This window comes from Leptidea sinapis, chromosome 27 (genome assembly GCF_905404315.1).
Source record: "Leptidea sinapis chromosome 27, ilLepSina1.1, whole genome shotgun sequence".
NCBI classification, from domain to species: Eukaryota; Metazoa; Arthropoda; class Insecta; order Lepidoptera; family Pieridae; genus Leptidea; species Leptidea sinapis.
Window position 1 is genome coordinate 6,802,465 of NC_066291.1, and position 15,323 is coordinate 6,817,787.

Here is a 15,323-nt window from a genome sequence, read left to right on the forward strand (position 1 = left end):
TAATGTAAATTTTGCATGGGATACAGCGATTCCGTTGATTGAGTTTTTGGACGCCAAATTAAATTTGAAAATGTACAGTAGTCGAACTGTATCAGCAAGATCAATAACAGAAATTGAGGCAGTATTCCAAAGATATATTGACCATATTAAGACCAAAGAATTTATTTCATACTTGAGTTACCATAAGCCTCTTGTTACATTTATCGAAAATTTAAGCTCTGAGTCTGAATAAATATATCTAATATATACGAATAAAATGTAAAATAATTATCAAACTTTGTATCACTAAAACCTACACAATAAATACAAACCGACTAAAACCCACAGTTTCCGAAATTTTACTTTCGTCTCAGCATCTTAAAGCCAAATTTTATGAAGTTTTCACTTCTGTTTTTTTTTAATGTTAAAATTATAAAGTAGAGGTTAAAATCGAAAAGTATAATTCACAATTTTAAAAAAAATCACAATATGTTGCAGATTTCATCCGAGAAAGAAGCTGCTTGTAACTTCCAGTCCACTGCTACACCGCATGTTAACCGCGATCGTTAAAATATAATCTAATATATAAAATTCTCGTGTCATCGTGTTAAACTTTGAACTCCTCGGAAACGGCTTGACCGATTCTCATGAAATTTTGAGTGCATATTGGGTAGGTCTGAGAATCGGATAACATCTATTTTTCATCCCCCTAAATGTTAAGGGTATTACACGCATTTTTTTTTTAATTTTTATGACATTTTATTTTAAATTTGTTTGATTATGAGTAAGCATTAAAAAATACATACCTACAACTTCCAATTTTCACCCATCTACGATCAACAGTTACTTTTGTATCGCGATTTTAATATCGACAATACAACGTTTGCTGGGTCAGCTAGTATTATTTAATTAAGATTAATATTCTAACTGCGCAAAACGGACCCGGACATACCGCTTTATTCCCACGTGACGGAAAATCTTTTTCCAATAACGTCATAAACAAATTGTTGATGAAAAATAAAATTACATATTTTAAACAAGATAACGTAATTAATTTGATAACATACTTTAGAATCTTGTGAATGAGACGCAAAATGGAGACGGAGACAATGCCGTTTATAAATTATAATGTACATGCGGGCTGCACTGACGAGTGACGTGGCGGTTCGTCGCCGGAACACGTCGTCTCGTAATTACGTACAGAAGCAATGAATAAAGCTCAGCGGTGACTCTTTCTTGTTTCAGAAGCTCCATACAGCATCATTTATCTGTCACGTATACCTAAGGCCTATTGTTGGATTTAAAAAGCATGTATAGGATTTAATTACCATTCTGAAATTAAAATATAGTATGTTAAGGCCATACATACAAAATTGCTTGAATACATATGAAGTAACGATAGTAAGGACCCTCAATTTGTAATATTTTTTTACGAAAATAAGGTACGAGATGTTCAGCTGATGGTGATTCATACGCCCTGTCCATTACTATGCAGTGTGGCTCAGGATTCTTGAAAAACCATACAATTCTGAGCAGCAGTACAATTGCGCTCGTCACCTTGAGACATAAGATGTTAAGTCGCACTTGCCCTGTAATTTCACTAGCTACGGCGCCCTTGAGACCGAAACGCAATAATGCTTACACATTACTGCTTCATGGCAGAAATAGGTGGCGTTGTGGTACCCATAACCTAGCCTGCATCCTGTGCACAAGAGCCTCCTACTGGTAAAATAATAATAAATATTATTACATACGTGGAGACACAATGAAATATACATTTTCATTGAGCGAATTATTGACTGCATCAGACATAATAACTTTAAACAATAAGATTCTTCTGATTTTTATGGTATAGTCACATAGTATATTATTTCAAAGAGCGAAAATTTTATATAGGACATCTTCTTTATTTTACGTCCTGGCACCCTCAAATCTTTCATGTATTATTTTATGGGTACCTATCATTAGAATTCTTTCGTCAAGCGCTTTTCATATGTATATGATCATTAATTTTTGATTTAAGTATTGAACTTTATCAAATTAACTAATTTTTAATATTTATTATCATTAATTATATACTTTTTAGTATAGCATGCTGTAGGTATTATCTCCACATAACTAGGTATATCCGGCGTAATAAACCCAATAAACTGTATAAGAATAAACTTATCGATGGTAACATACCTTATCCGTACACATTGTCTGTCAATGGGATGACGTATAGCTTACCAGCAATAGAAGTTTGTGTGGAAATTGCAATTCACGCGTCCCAATATAAGGCGATAAGAATGAGTTATCGAGTACATTTTGAGAGCTTCAGATTATTGTCTGCTAATTACTGACAGTAGAAGGTAGTAATTTATCTCTGTGTAGATAGTATATTGGGAACGGCCGTTAGGCAATCGATAGATGAGACCCACCTGACACGAGAGCTTTCGATTGAAATGTAATACGACCGTCAAAAGGGGGCGCTTGGCCCCTCCAAGAATCCAACAGGCGCCATGATTTACTCAACGTAACAATTTCTTTGATTCTGTGGCTACCGATTGTTATAATTAAATATTACGCGACACGAAACAGCTTTACGAATCGGTGATAGTGTTCATATATTAATTACGACCCACTTAAATACAAATATTTGACTTTATTGTACTGCGCGCCAACGCATGACGACCGCTAAGTGTCCGCCGGTAACTACAATGGCCTTCAAAAGTAAGTATCACACTTTTAAAATTGGGATAACGTTTTAAGTTCACAAGATATACTTTCGAAATAAAAAGGACTTCAGAGAGAATTTAATTTTGTACATAAAAACTTAAACTACTACTACTTACTTCTTTTAAAAATTGGCTGAAAAAAACTTCAAAAACAAAACCATTCCTTTTTCAAAGTGGACGTTTCCGAATTACAATTTTACCATTCACATTTTTCTTTCTGTTTTAAATTTTTTTCAAGATCGATGGGTCTTGTTTTAAAAATTTATGCTAAAAAGCACATAACATTTATTTATCATGCCTCTTTCAGTTGAAGAATGTGCTAGGATCATGGCTTTTCTGGAACTAGGCTGATGCATACTGATGTATGCGTCGCACTGCAAGAATGGTGGGTGTGACGGTACGAACGGTCCAGAAGGTAAAGCGAAGGTACGAAGAGACTGGACACCATCTGAGGAGACCTTGTAATGGCAGACCCAGGTGTACCAGTGCCTGAGAAGATCGTTTTATTATTTCCACTGTGTTAAGAAATTGCCACCAAAATGCAGTTGAAGTCCAGCAACAGCTACTTCAGACCCGGAGGGACTACATTAGTGACAGTACAGTGAGAAAAAGACTTGCTGAAGCAAATTTGAAACCCCGAAGATCAGCGAGTGGCCCAAAACTCGAGAGACAGCATCGAGTAGCGAGACTGCGATACGCCCGTGAACACATGCAGTGGGATGAAGAAGAATGGTCAAGAATTTTGTTTGCAGATGAGTCTCGATTCTTCCTTCACACTTCTGATGGAAGGCGAAGTATTTACAGGCGACCTGGTGAGCGATACCTTCAAGCCTGCATCTCAGAAAGAGTCCAATACGGTGGAGGCAGTGTACACGTATGGGCTGGCATATCTTCAGAAGGTCGCACAGAGCTAGTAGCCATAGAAAATGGCACCCTCACTGGGCAAAGATATGCTCAAGAGATTTTCAATGAGTAAGCAGGGCCGTATTTAGCAAATATGGGTGATGGATCGATGCTGATGCATGATAATGCCCGGCCACACACGGCTCATATCGTACAAGAGTATATTCAGGAGGTCGGTATCAGCGTGATGGCTTGGCCATCAAGAAGTCCTGATCTCAACCCGATTGAACACGCCTGGGATGAGCTTGGGAGGCTAGTCAGAAATCGCAGACCACCACCTACTACCCTCAGGGCACTAAAGCAGGCCCTGGTAGAAGAAAAGGGAGAATATTCCCCAATATCGGCTCCGAAACCTAGTGTTCAGTATGGCGAACCGGCTCGAAGCTGTAATCAGAGCTCGAGGAGGCAATCCCAGTTATTAAAAATTAAATAACATGTAATACATTTTAGTTGATTTTTTCTACACTAAACTAAAAATGTCTATTTTCATTGTTTTACCTTTTTTAAGTTAAAAATGTTACTAATGTATAATTTTAGTTTCTAAGAATTAAAGCCTATAAAATTTGTAACAAAACGTTTTTAATCTTAAATCTCTACCTTCTATAGTTAAGAAAAAAAAATAATTTGTAAAGTGTGATACTTACTTTTGCAGGCCAGTGTATTTGCGCCTGTCGCGCTCGCCAGGCCTCTTTCAGACTTAGCTCACGTAAACCATAGCTGAGTGTAACCTTGGCATATTCTTTTATTTAGTTTTTGTGTTCATTTGAACATTTTTGTGGACAGCTGAAATTATACTTAGCTAAATCTAAGACAGCCGAAGTGTTGTACACTTAAGTTCGCATTTTATCACAATCAGCAAAGTTTTAAGTCAGTAAAGTCTGAGAAAAGTCTATGTTCACTCTATAGATCTCAAGCTGAGTATCAGCAATCATCAAGCATGTGTTCTATAAGGCACTAGTCCACCGCAAGCTTTGAATGAGAAGCGTTAAGAGTTAGAAACTGGAAGCGAATATTGTTATAATAGGTTTACGACTATATGAGTGCGGCCTGTCCCGTTTGCCACACTGTCAGAGTGTTTCTGACCACCGTCCACTAGTTGAGCGGCGCTCAGCCAGGATCATCTATTATTTATGGAGGATGAGGACAAACTAGCGTAATGGTCGCCGGATGTTAAGTGATCACCGCCGCCAACATTCTCTTGCAACAACAGAGAAATTACAGGTGCGTTGCCAGCGGTACCTTTATATAAATAAATATTGCAGCGGTAAGTGCCTTATGTTAAAAAATTTAGAAATACGATAAAATCACTTATTGAAATTCAGAATATACCAATCCGATGATGATCAACTCAGGCCAAAGAAGAAGGCGCCCATCCAATATTAACAATGTGGTCGAATGAAATTGATTATCCAGGTACTAGTATTAACCGAAGTCAATATTTCACACAATAATTTTAAAAGAAAGCGCCCATCCAATATTAATAATGTGGTCAAACGATTTGACTGTCCGTGCTCGTATTAACCGAAGTCAATATTTCACACAATCATTTTAAAAGAAAGCGCCCATCCAATATTAATAATGTGGTCAAACGATTTGACTGTCCGTGCTCGTATTAACCGAAGTCAATATTTCACACAATCATTTTAAAAGAAAGCGCCCATCCAATATTAATAATGTGGTCAAATGATTTGACTGTCCTTGCTCGTATTAAGCGAAGTCAATATTTTACACAATAATTTTAAAAGAAAGCGCCCATCCAATATTAATATTGTGGTCAAATGATTTGACTGTCCGTGCTCGTATTAACCGAAGTCAATATTTCACACAATAATTTTAAAAGAAAGCGCCCATCCAATATTAATAATGTGGTCAAATGATTTGACTGTCCGTGCTCGTATTAACCGAAGTCAATATTTCACACAATAATTTTAAAAGAAAGCGCCCATCCAATATTAATAATGTGGTCAAATGATTTGACTGTCCGTGCTCGTATTAACCGAAGTCAATATTTCACACAATAATTTTAAAAGAAAGCGCCCATCCAATATTAATAATGTGGTCAAATGATTTGACTGTCCGTGCTCGTATTAACCGAAGTCAATATTTCACACAATAATTTTAAAAGAAAGCGCCCATCCAATATTAATAATGTGGTCAAATGATTTGATTGTCCGTGCTCGTATTAACCGAAGTCAATATTTCACACAATAATTTTAGAAGAAAGCGCCCATCCAATATTAATAATGTGGTCAAATGATTTGACTGTCCGTGCTAGTATTAACCGAAGTCAATATTTCACACAATAATTTTAAAAGAAAGCGCCCATCCAATATTAATAATGTGGTCAAATGATTTGACTGTCCGTGCTCGTATTAACCGAAGTCAATATTTCACACAATAATTTTAAAAGAAAGCGCCCATCCAATATTAATAATGTGGTCAAATGATTTGACTGTCCGTGCTCGTATTAACCGAAGTCAATATTTCACACAATAATTTTAAAAGAAAGCGCCCATCCAATATTAATAATGTGGTCAAATGATTTGACTGTCCGTGCTCGTATTAACCGAAGTCAATATTTCACACAATAATTTTAGAAGAAAGCGCCCATCCAATATTAATAATGTGGTCAAATGATTTGATTGTCCGTGCTCGTATTAACCGAAGTCAATATTTCACACAATAATTTTAGAAGAAAGCGCCCATCCAATATTAATAATGTGGTCAAATGATTTGACTGTCCGTGCTAGTATTAACCGAAGTCAATATTAGACACAATAACTTTAACTAATAACCTAAGCGCCGGCAGCTATCTCGGTCAACGGATCAGCCTAGCTATCCAACGCGGAAATGCTGCCAGTATTTTAGGTACGCTTCCACGCAATGATAGTTTTAATTTTATGTAGTCATAGTATTGTAAATATAGTTATAAGATTTGTTTTGTTTGAATAAATTGTACATAAAATAATATTAATAATGTGGTCAAATGAAATTGTAAAATCCTCCACTAAAATGCTAAATTTCAAATTCCTCCAGTAAGGATGATGCTACAGACGTGTAATTAAACATAAATCTCTATGCAAAAGTTGGAAGGCGCTGAAATGTTGGAACATTTTTTGCCAATGAAATATTGTTTTAGAGGAAATGATATTTTAAGCGGCCTGGAAAACACCTGCGCTTATATGACATTCAAATGGAAATGTGGCTTTAGTATAGAGTACACCAGGTGCAGAGGTACGTTTGATACTTAATTATATCAGTGATTTATTGACCCGCATAGGGCTCACTTGATAGCAGGTCTTCGACTTCGCACTTAAGGATATGAGCTCATTTAACGAAAATGCCTAGATCTGATATAGGTATGTTCATAATTTCGAGAAAACTTCTTGCATGGAAAACGTAACATTTTAACAGACGCAAACAGTTTATATGCTTACAAACCTCGTTATTGATTTTTTTTTATGAAAAAATAAACCTACACAAAAAAGTATAAGCTTTAAGAAGCTCTTCTGAGTTTGGTACTAAACAAAAGCGTCATGGCGAGATAAAACTTTTTGTTTTAATGAAAATAAGGGACGAGACGAGCAGGACGTTCAGCTGATGGTAATTGATACGCCTTACCTCTCAAAAACTCAAATTCTGAGCAACACCACAATAGCGCTCGTCACCTTGAGACATAAGATGTTAGGTCTCATTTGACCAGTAATTTCACTAGCCACGGCGCCCTTCAGACTGAAACACAGTAATGTTTAGACATTACTGCTTCACGGCAGAAAAAGGCGCCGTTGTAGTACCTACCCATAATCTAGGCGGCTTCCTGTGCAAAGGAGCCTCCCACTGGTAAAACTTGTTTAACTGTAAAGAAAAATGGTAGGTCAAAATAGCTCTGGACCTGGCAACCTACAAATAACACTTAATTTTAAACGCCGCCAAGACGTACTAAATATGAAACAAAAATAAGTATTTACGTAGATATTTACTAGCATTGCTCATCCAAATAGCTTGACTGCCTAAAATAAAAATAACTCATAAAAAATAGACGCATTTTTATTTGTCTCAAAAGAGCGCCATCTAGTGAAAGTACAGGAAAACATCATAGACGCCACACAAATCGTAGATAACTTTTACGCGGTCGAAAATGTAAAAAATCTCACACTTGGCACTCTGATGGCCATACGTAATAATATGTAAGATGTTATAATATAATCATCAATGACATAAAGCTACTAATATTATAAAGAGAAGGATTTGGTGAAACCTACTTCACCTATCTTTAAAATTATTTCACCAAATAGTATCTATATAAATCACTTTGTATGTGTTTTATATATTTATAACAAAGAGTAGAGCTCATTGGCCGACATCAAATTCATACAAGAACCGGTCCGGCGGGTTTATTTAAATACACATCGTCCAACATCAGATCAAATCAAAATAGCTTTATTCACGTAGGTCACGGATATGACACTTAAGTATGAATCGTAAGAGCTAATAATATTTTTCTAATTGAATTTACCGCCACTTCGTAAAGGGACGGGAGCTAATGAGAACAGGTGGCAAGAAACTTATTGCCACTCTTTAAAATCAACATTTACATTTTCTTCGTTTTACAAATCATTTCAATTACAATATATGTAAAGTTATGCAACAAAAATACTCAAACATATTTTTATTATTATTATGATTCAGCATTAAAAATACATACAACTTCAAATTTTCACCCGTCTACAATCAACACCTATTATTCTATTCCATCCACAGATACGCAATTGAGTTGCAAGATCGCAATCGAATATACTTAATGATTATTGTAGCATGATAAATTTTATATTGCATTACAATATATTTGGTGGGTCTGAGAATCGGTCGTCATCTATTTTTTATATCCCAAAAATTTAAATTATTTAATATTTTTATTACTTTATATGGCAACACAACGTTTGCTAGATCAGCTAGGGCCTATGGACTTGCATCCCGTGACACTAAATAAATTAAAAAAAAAATAGGTCAGCTAGTTATATATAATAATATGATAGACATAGTTGTTGACGAGCGCATCGGTAGTGAAATGTTTAGTAGCGAAGAAATGTTGCTCCGATCAAACTACGTATGTACGTCGCGCATTATTGGATTCCCGCCAATATATTTATAAAAATACAATTGAATTCACATATTGCATACTTTCTACGTTTACTAAATCTTTCATTGCCAACTTTTCTTATGGACTAATTTAATACTTCTAGCGTGTAATGTGAATTGATACTTATATTAATATTAGTATTTTGGCTGACTATAAAGGAGTTCCCAGGTATTTTATACTTTCAATCTATATGGTTGTTTAGTCTACAGTGACCAGTAAGACGGTACTACTAGTCTCTGCTTAAGACGACCAACTTCTTAAAGTATTTTTACCAAACTCTTTGAGTCTTAAGTGTCTTCAATGTCTTTTCATGTCTTTCAGTGTTGTGTGCTGTGGTTTCTAACACAGCCATCTAGTTAATTTTTTCATAATAATATCCTGAACTCTTGTCTGTGACCTTACTTATTTTTGTATGACCGTTATCTGCCGACTCATTGATGATTTGAAATGAATGTTTGTTTCCAAGTCATAGATGCTTATTTGTATTTATGTATGTTTAAGTGAGTATATTGTATAATAAATTGTTGTCTGGCACCCATAGTACAGGCTAGTTTGAGGCAAGATATTTTGTGTAAGAGTGTGTCATTATCACAGAACAAGTTAACTGTTCTGTGGTCATTATTATTATTTTTTTCTAGCTATCGGTAATGTTACATTTGGTATGAGCCGTGGCCAACAAACTGTAGGCATTATGTGGATTATACAAATGTAAATCAATTTAATTTCAAAACTCAGCTTTACTTGAGCCATACAAGAAAGTACATCCGTTTGACCAAAGCTCTGTCATTTTCTTTATAAAATTTTAGACAGCCTAGGTATCCATACACGAAACCTTTGAAATATTTCTTACAGACACTTAAATTGGGGTACATAAAAGCGAGTTTCAATGGTGTAAGTTACATTAACTCTAAATGCTTTCCGACAGAGATTAAAGATACGACCGGAATACGCATTGTAAAAGTGTCCATTAAAGAAAACGTTGACGAACCCAGAGTGTTTATAGCGGGAAATATCTTTGTAGAAAAATATAAAAAAAATTATATGGTTTATTAATTATATATAATTCTTGCGCCGCTTCTTCTCTCTTTCTTGCGCCGCTTCTTCTCTCTTTCTTGCGCCGCTTCTTCTCTCTCAGAGCGCCATTTGTTTCCGAAGCGGTAGTAGTATCTAGTAGTATAAGAAATGACATCAAAAAGAATTCTAAAGGAATCAATTTTGAGAAAATAAATGCCTTTTATGCCTTTTATGCCTTTTATAGATACGTAATTTAAATATACCACAATTTACATTCATTAATAAACTAGATTATATTATTATACCTCGATATAGAAGCATCAAAAGACGGAAAGAAATAGGTATTTCACAACTAAGATTATACTTGTGAGGGACAAGTGGCATCACTAAAATTAACTCACAAACACCGAAGTCGATGTATGATATTTTATTAGGTGGTAAAGTCGAATCGTGGGCAAACGTGAACTTACTGACGGAACATGTATGAAAGGAATGACGGAATGTAGATCTTCTTTTTATGTGGTTGGGTCCCTGTTTTACCAACTAGTAGTTAGTAACCGTTAGCGTAATAACCGTTTCAACAATCATCTAGTTTTCTATAGTTAGTGAGTAATGTATTTAAAATATAAGAAACAAAACCTCGTATCTTGCACCCATTCTATATTATAATACATATATCCTTTCCAAAGAGAAGTAGACTTTGAACATCAATAAGTGATTGATAAATCGAGTATTTTATTCAAAGAAAAAGGAGTTTGACGAAGGAGAAGGATGGATCACGACTGGCCGAAAATGTCTCGTAATGAAAAAGCGTTATGCTCCTACTCGCGAGGTTTTGCCGCGCTTGTTTATATTATACTAGCTGTACCCAGTGCCACTAGCTAAAATAAACTTGAACGAATTAATTGGCTTTGTTCATTTCTAAAAAAAAATATAAAAAAAATTCGTACCAACTCAAAAACCTTCGTGGGCTCATGCAAAACACTTTGCTTTAGCAAAACATCACATGATCAAATGCATACGATAATGATATAGTTTATTATTCTATAATGGACGTCATGCAGACAAAAAATATTTTTTCTATAAAATATTAATATAATATTGACACACTTTTATACAAATTATCTTGCCCCAAACTAGGCATAGCCTGTACTATGGTCACAAGACAACAATTACTTAAACATACATTATTACATATTATAAACATCCATGGCTCGGAAACAAACATCCATATTCATCATATATACATAAACATATTCAAGGAATGTATTAGTTACTTTGGTCTGGTGCAGACTTCGTGGTGTCACTTTGGGGGGAAATTGTTGGTAAATTTTTACATACTTTTTATCGAATATATAATACACAACATATTTCTAAATTTTATCAAATGAATGTGTAGTAAATCAAACTATTTAATTTTGTTAGTTATTTGCATTATTTAAATTGAAATAAATATGCTAGAAATGAAAAATAAAATATGCAGATTACAGAGAGAAAGTTTCAGAGAGTTTCAAGTTCAAACCACGATGACTGCACCCTGGGGCACCCTGGGTTCTATCTATGATGACCCTCCGCGCCATTCCATTTATAACATGTTTTTGCGGCTTGCGTTTTTCTTTTGCAAGAAAACCTATGCTATGATTTTGTATATTTAAACATTGTTTAAGATTATGTTAAAGTCTTATAATATTTTGCAAATGGGTCCAGTAAAACACTTTTAAATCGATAAATTAACTAGTAACATTTTTAATCATTAGCAACTATTCGTAAAAGTGTTTATATAGAGAAGAATCTCAACATTCGCTCTATTGATGATGTTATGTTAGATGCAGTAATCACGACCATCATGTTCACGAAGCATCTTTACACAAACAATGAATTCAAGCTCTAAATGTTGATGCATCCAAAATACGATTATTTATACTAATACACTTAATTCTTTATTACTTTTATTGAAATAGATAATATTATTTAAACACGACTCCAAACCTTACAAACTAATTATAAGTACATAAGTACTTATTAGCCATTAACAATCATGGCAATCAAGAACATAACACAATTATGCACAACCACGATACTCGGTTGATGTCCGCTGGTAAGTTCAAGGTTCCTAGAATCAATAACTACTACGGAGATAGGACTTTGAAAAAACGCCTACCTTATCTATTAAATAGAAACAGAAACCAGTAAAAGAAAATTTAAAACTAAACTTAAGAAATATTTATTGTCAACACTGCCTTAAAATTAAAATTAGATTTTTTTTATTATATTTTTATCAATATTTGTTAATTACAATTGTATAAAATCAATGTTCTAATAAGCATTAATGTATTACAAGAGACTTGATCCTGCAGACAAACTGTCCAAACAGTTTTGCGGGACTATGTTAGCTTTTAAGATTCTTTCTGTAAATGATTAATAGTATAAATAAATAATAATTTGTTATGTATATGACAGCCATTGTAAAATACTCTATTTGATTGAAAAGCCATTGTTTTACTTATATGTTCTCGCGAGCCCAACTATTTAGGAATATATTATGGTAAATTCAGTAATTTAAAAGAAATATTTGTAGTAACGATTTAAAAGCGCTTAGTTTAAGCCTAATTGAATAAATTTTATTTGACTTTGACATTGGAATATACCATAGTCTAGATATAATCATCTAGACTACGATGTTTACTGCTAGACTATGCTTACAAACAACAATATTAGGAATCTGCTCATTGTACTGTTATTTGTTACTTGCATGATTGGTTGCTTTTTATTACATTAAAGCAAAGACATTCGGTAAAAACAAGCGTAAACAAAACTCCCTGTGATAACATCGATGTTTTTCAACCTTGAGAGAAGGCCGGGGGACTCGAACAGTCTGTTGCTATGAGCTCAACTCGAGTGATCGAGTCTACACGTTTTAGTACAAACAACCTGCTGTCCGCAACTTTGACTACATGAACTTTAATACTCCCCATTGATTGCGAAAATTAACATTAAAACATTTTATATTTACAAAACAACCTAATATTATAATATACTTTGTATTATACTAGCTGACCCAGCAAACGTTGTATTGCCGATATTAAAATCGCGATACAAAAGTAACTGTTGATCGTAGATGGGTGAAAATTTGAAGTTGTATGTATTTTTTAATGCTGACTCATAATCAAACAAATAAAAAAAAATGTAAAAAAAAAATAAAAAAATCGTGTGGACCCTTAACATTTAGGGGGGTGAAAAATTGATGTTGTCCGATTCTCAGACCTACCCCATATGCAATCAAAATTTCATGAGAATCGGTCAATCCGTTTCGGAGGAGTTCAATGTTTGACACCATGACACGAGAATTTTATATATTAGATTATAATACCACCTCCGAGGCAATAAAAGGCACTGAACTTTATAACGACATCTATGTCAAATACCATCTTTGACTTATTTTATCTGCAGTCCCCCTGAAAACGAGATCTGGGAATGTCTTGAAACGTCGAGGTTAACTAAAATAAAAACGTAACTTTTACCCAAATATGTAATGTAAAAACAGTTACAATTACACGCGTTTTAATCCTTTACGCGTGTTTTATTTAAATGTGTAACACTCGCGTTAAACGAAGAAAATACTATGTCAACGCAATAACTACTGAATAGATATTGATGAAACTTTATAATAATATAGCTTACACATTAGAATAACACAAAATCGATCATTTATAAAGATATTGTATGAATTATCCAAACTAAAATCTGCCATCTGCGAGCCATTCGGGCGTGTGCCGCAAATACCGTTGGAGTAAAGTTTATCTTAAATAGTCCTACAAAAAAGCCCGCGACAGCATATATATCATATCTATCATTTATGTGTAAGCCATTATATCGCCATAAATACATAACCTCTTTGTATGGCCAAACTTGTCCTTTGACAGAGGTACGTACCAGATCTTGGGTCACCTGTTAAATCGGTTAGATACCTGTTTAACTCTATTATGAGATTTTGTGCCAATGAACCCCAAGGACCCATCGTCTCCACCCCAAAGAGAACAAATATGTATCCATCACCGAGTGATGCATATTTCCTACGCTTTAGGTTTTCGGCAGTTTCCGCCGTTGCACCTGCTGCTCTAGATGCCGGCACTTAAAGGCCCGACGCAAGACGTCGCGTCGTCGGCGGCGTAGCGGGAGAGATGGCCGTGACGGAGAGAGCGGCGGCATGAAGTTTTAGTTTTTGAAGTCAATTTTCTTAAACGTAGTTTTTTTTTTAATTATATTTCTATTCTATTCTCTTCTTTATATTGTGGCTTTTGTGCAAAGATCACCACAATTGAGCCAATTCCGTTTAATTATATTATGAAGTATCCGCGCCCGCTCATTGTATGAATTGTCTTAAGTAATCAAATGTCATTGACCTTTTTTTTATGAAAAATAAGAACAACGAGCGTACGGTTCGCCTGGTTTTAAGTGATCACCGTCACCCATATTGTCTTACCTATGCTAACAAATGGAGAGCTGTTTTTTTTGGTTTGGTTATAGTATGAAAATTACTGAACCGATCGGAATAATACTTATACCATATTATGAAGCGAGCTTCGGAAAACATTTACGTAAAGGTATATTTATATTTTTATATAATATATTTAAAACGTTTGCCGGTATAAACTTGTTATTTGTATTACGAATATATACGTATTTCCAAGTCAAAAAATTTAGATTCCAGTTAAGAAATCATCAATATGTCATATATTAGTCTTTACTATTATCCCTACATATTATTAAGTTGTTACGTTAACTTTAATGATCATGTAAATTGTAATTTTCGAATTGTATATGCTCATGTTGTAAGTTCAATTTTTCTACTCTAGCACTTATTGTGGAAACATATAATTGGCTGTCTGTAATTATCCTAAGTAACATTTAAGTTTTTAAAGCTGTTGGTTTTTCCTGATAAATAAAATGAAACAAAATTAAATTAAAAACTTTTCTGAATCGCGCTGCATCTTATGGAATAAGTATTATTCCGATCGGTTCAGTAGTTTTCACACTATAGCCAAACAAAAAAAAAATGGCTCTACATTCTTTAGTATAGATTATATTGGCATTGTATTAACTCCTGTATCTAAACTAGCTGTATCTATAAGAAAATTTACCATGAATGCTTGACATATGGGTTCTTATATAAATACTACAACATGATTCATTTTATTGAATTATGCAAAAATAATTTAAAATTCAATAGAAATAAATACGTTTCGGTATTTTATATCTACAAAAGAAAAATTTCAAAGTAAACCAAAAACAATATTATCCTGAAGCTAATAACCAGGAATACCCATGATGTATATTTTTAATAATACTACTATATGTTATATTAAGTCTTAAGTAATTAAAACAATTATTGTAATGCGAACTTACCGCTCGCACATAAACCTTAGAGGTTTTGCGAGTATGTCTTTATTATTATATAAATTAAGATAATTTTGTTCATTGAATAAATAAATAAAATAAATATATAATAGGTATGTATCAAACATTGATCGTTACAAATATTATCTAATTAAACACGTCACCCAGACGTT

General features: G+C 34.1%; 1 protein-coding gene across 2 annotated transcripts in view; it reads right to left on the reverse strand.

The window, feature by feature from the left end:
• LOC126972835 (homocysteine S-methyltransferase-like) overlaps positions 1-15,323 on the reverse strand; it is a 57,441-nt gene that overhangs the window by 41,655 nt on the left and 463 nt on the right. Inside the window, exon 2 of one of the 2 annotated variants that reach the window (XM_050819925.1) lies at positions 7,398-7,454. The exons of the other annotated variant lie outside the window; for it this stretch is intronic. Within the exon in view, the coding sequence (XP_050675882.1) occupies positions 7,398-7,401 (4 nt within the window). The 5' untranslated portion in view covers positions 7,402-7,454. The remainder of the gene's footprint in view (positions 1-7,397; positions 7,455-15,323) is intronic. 2 annotated transcript variants of the gene reach the window in all.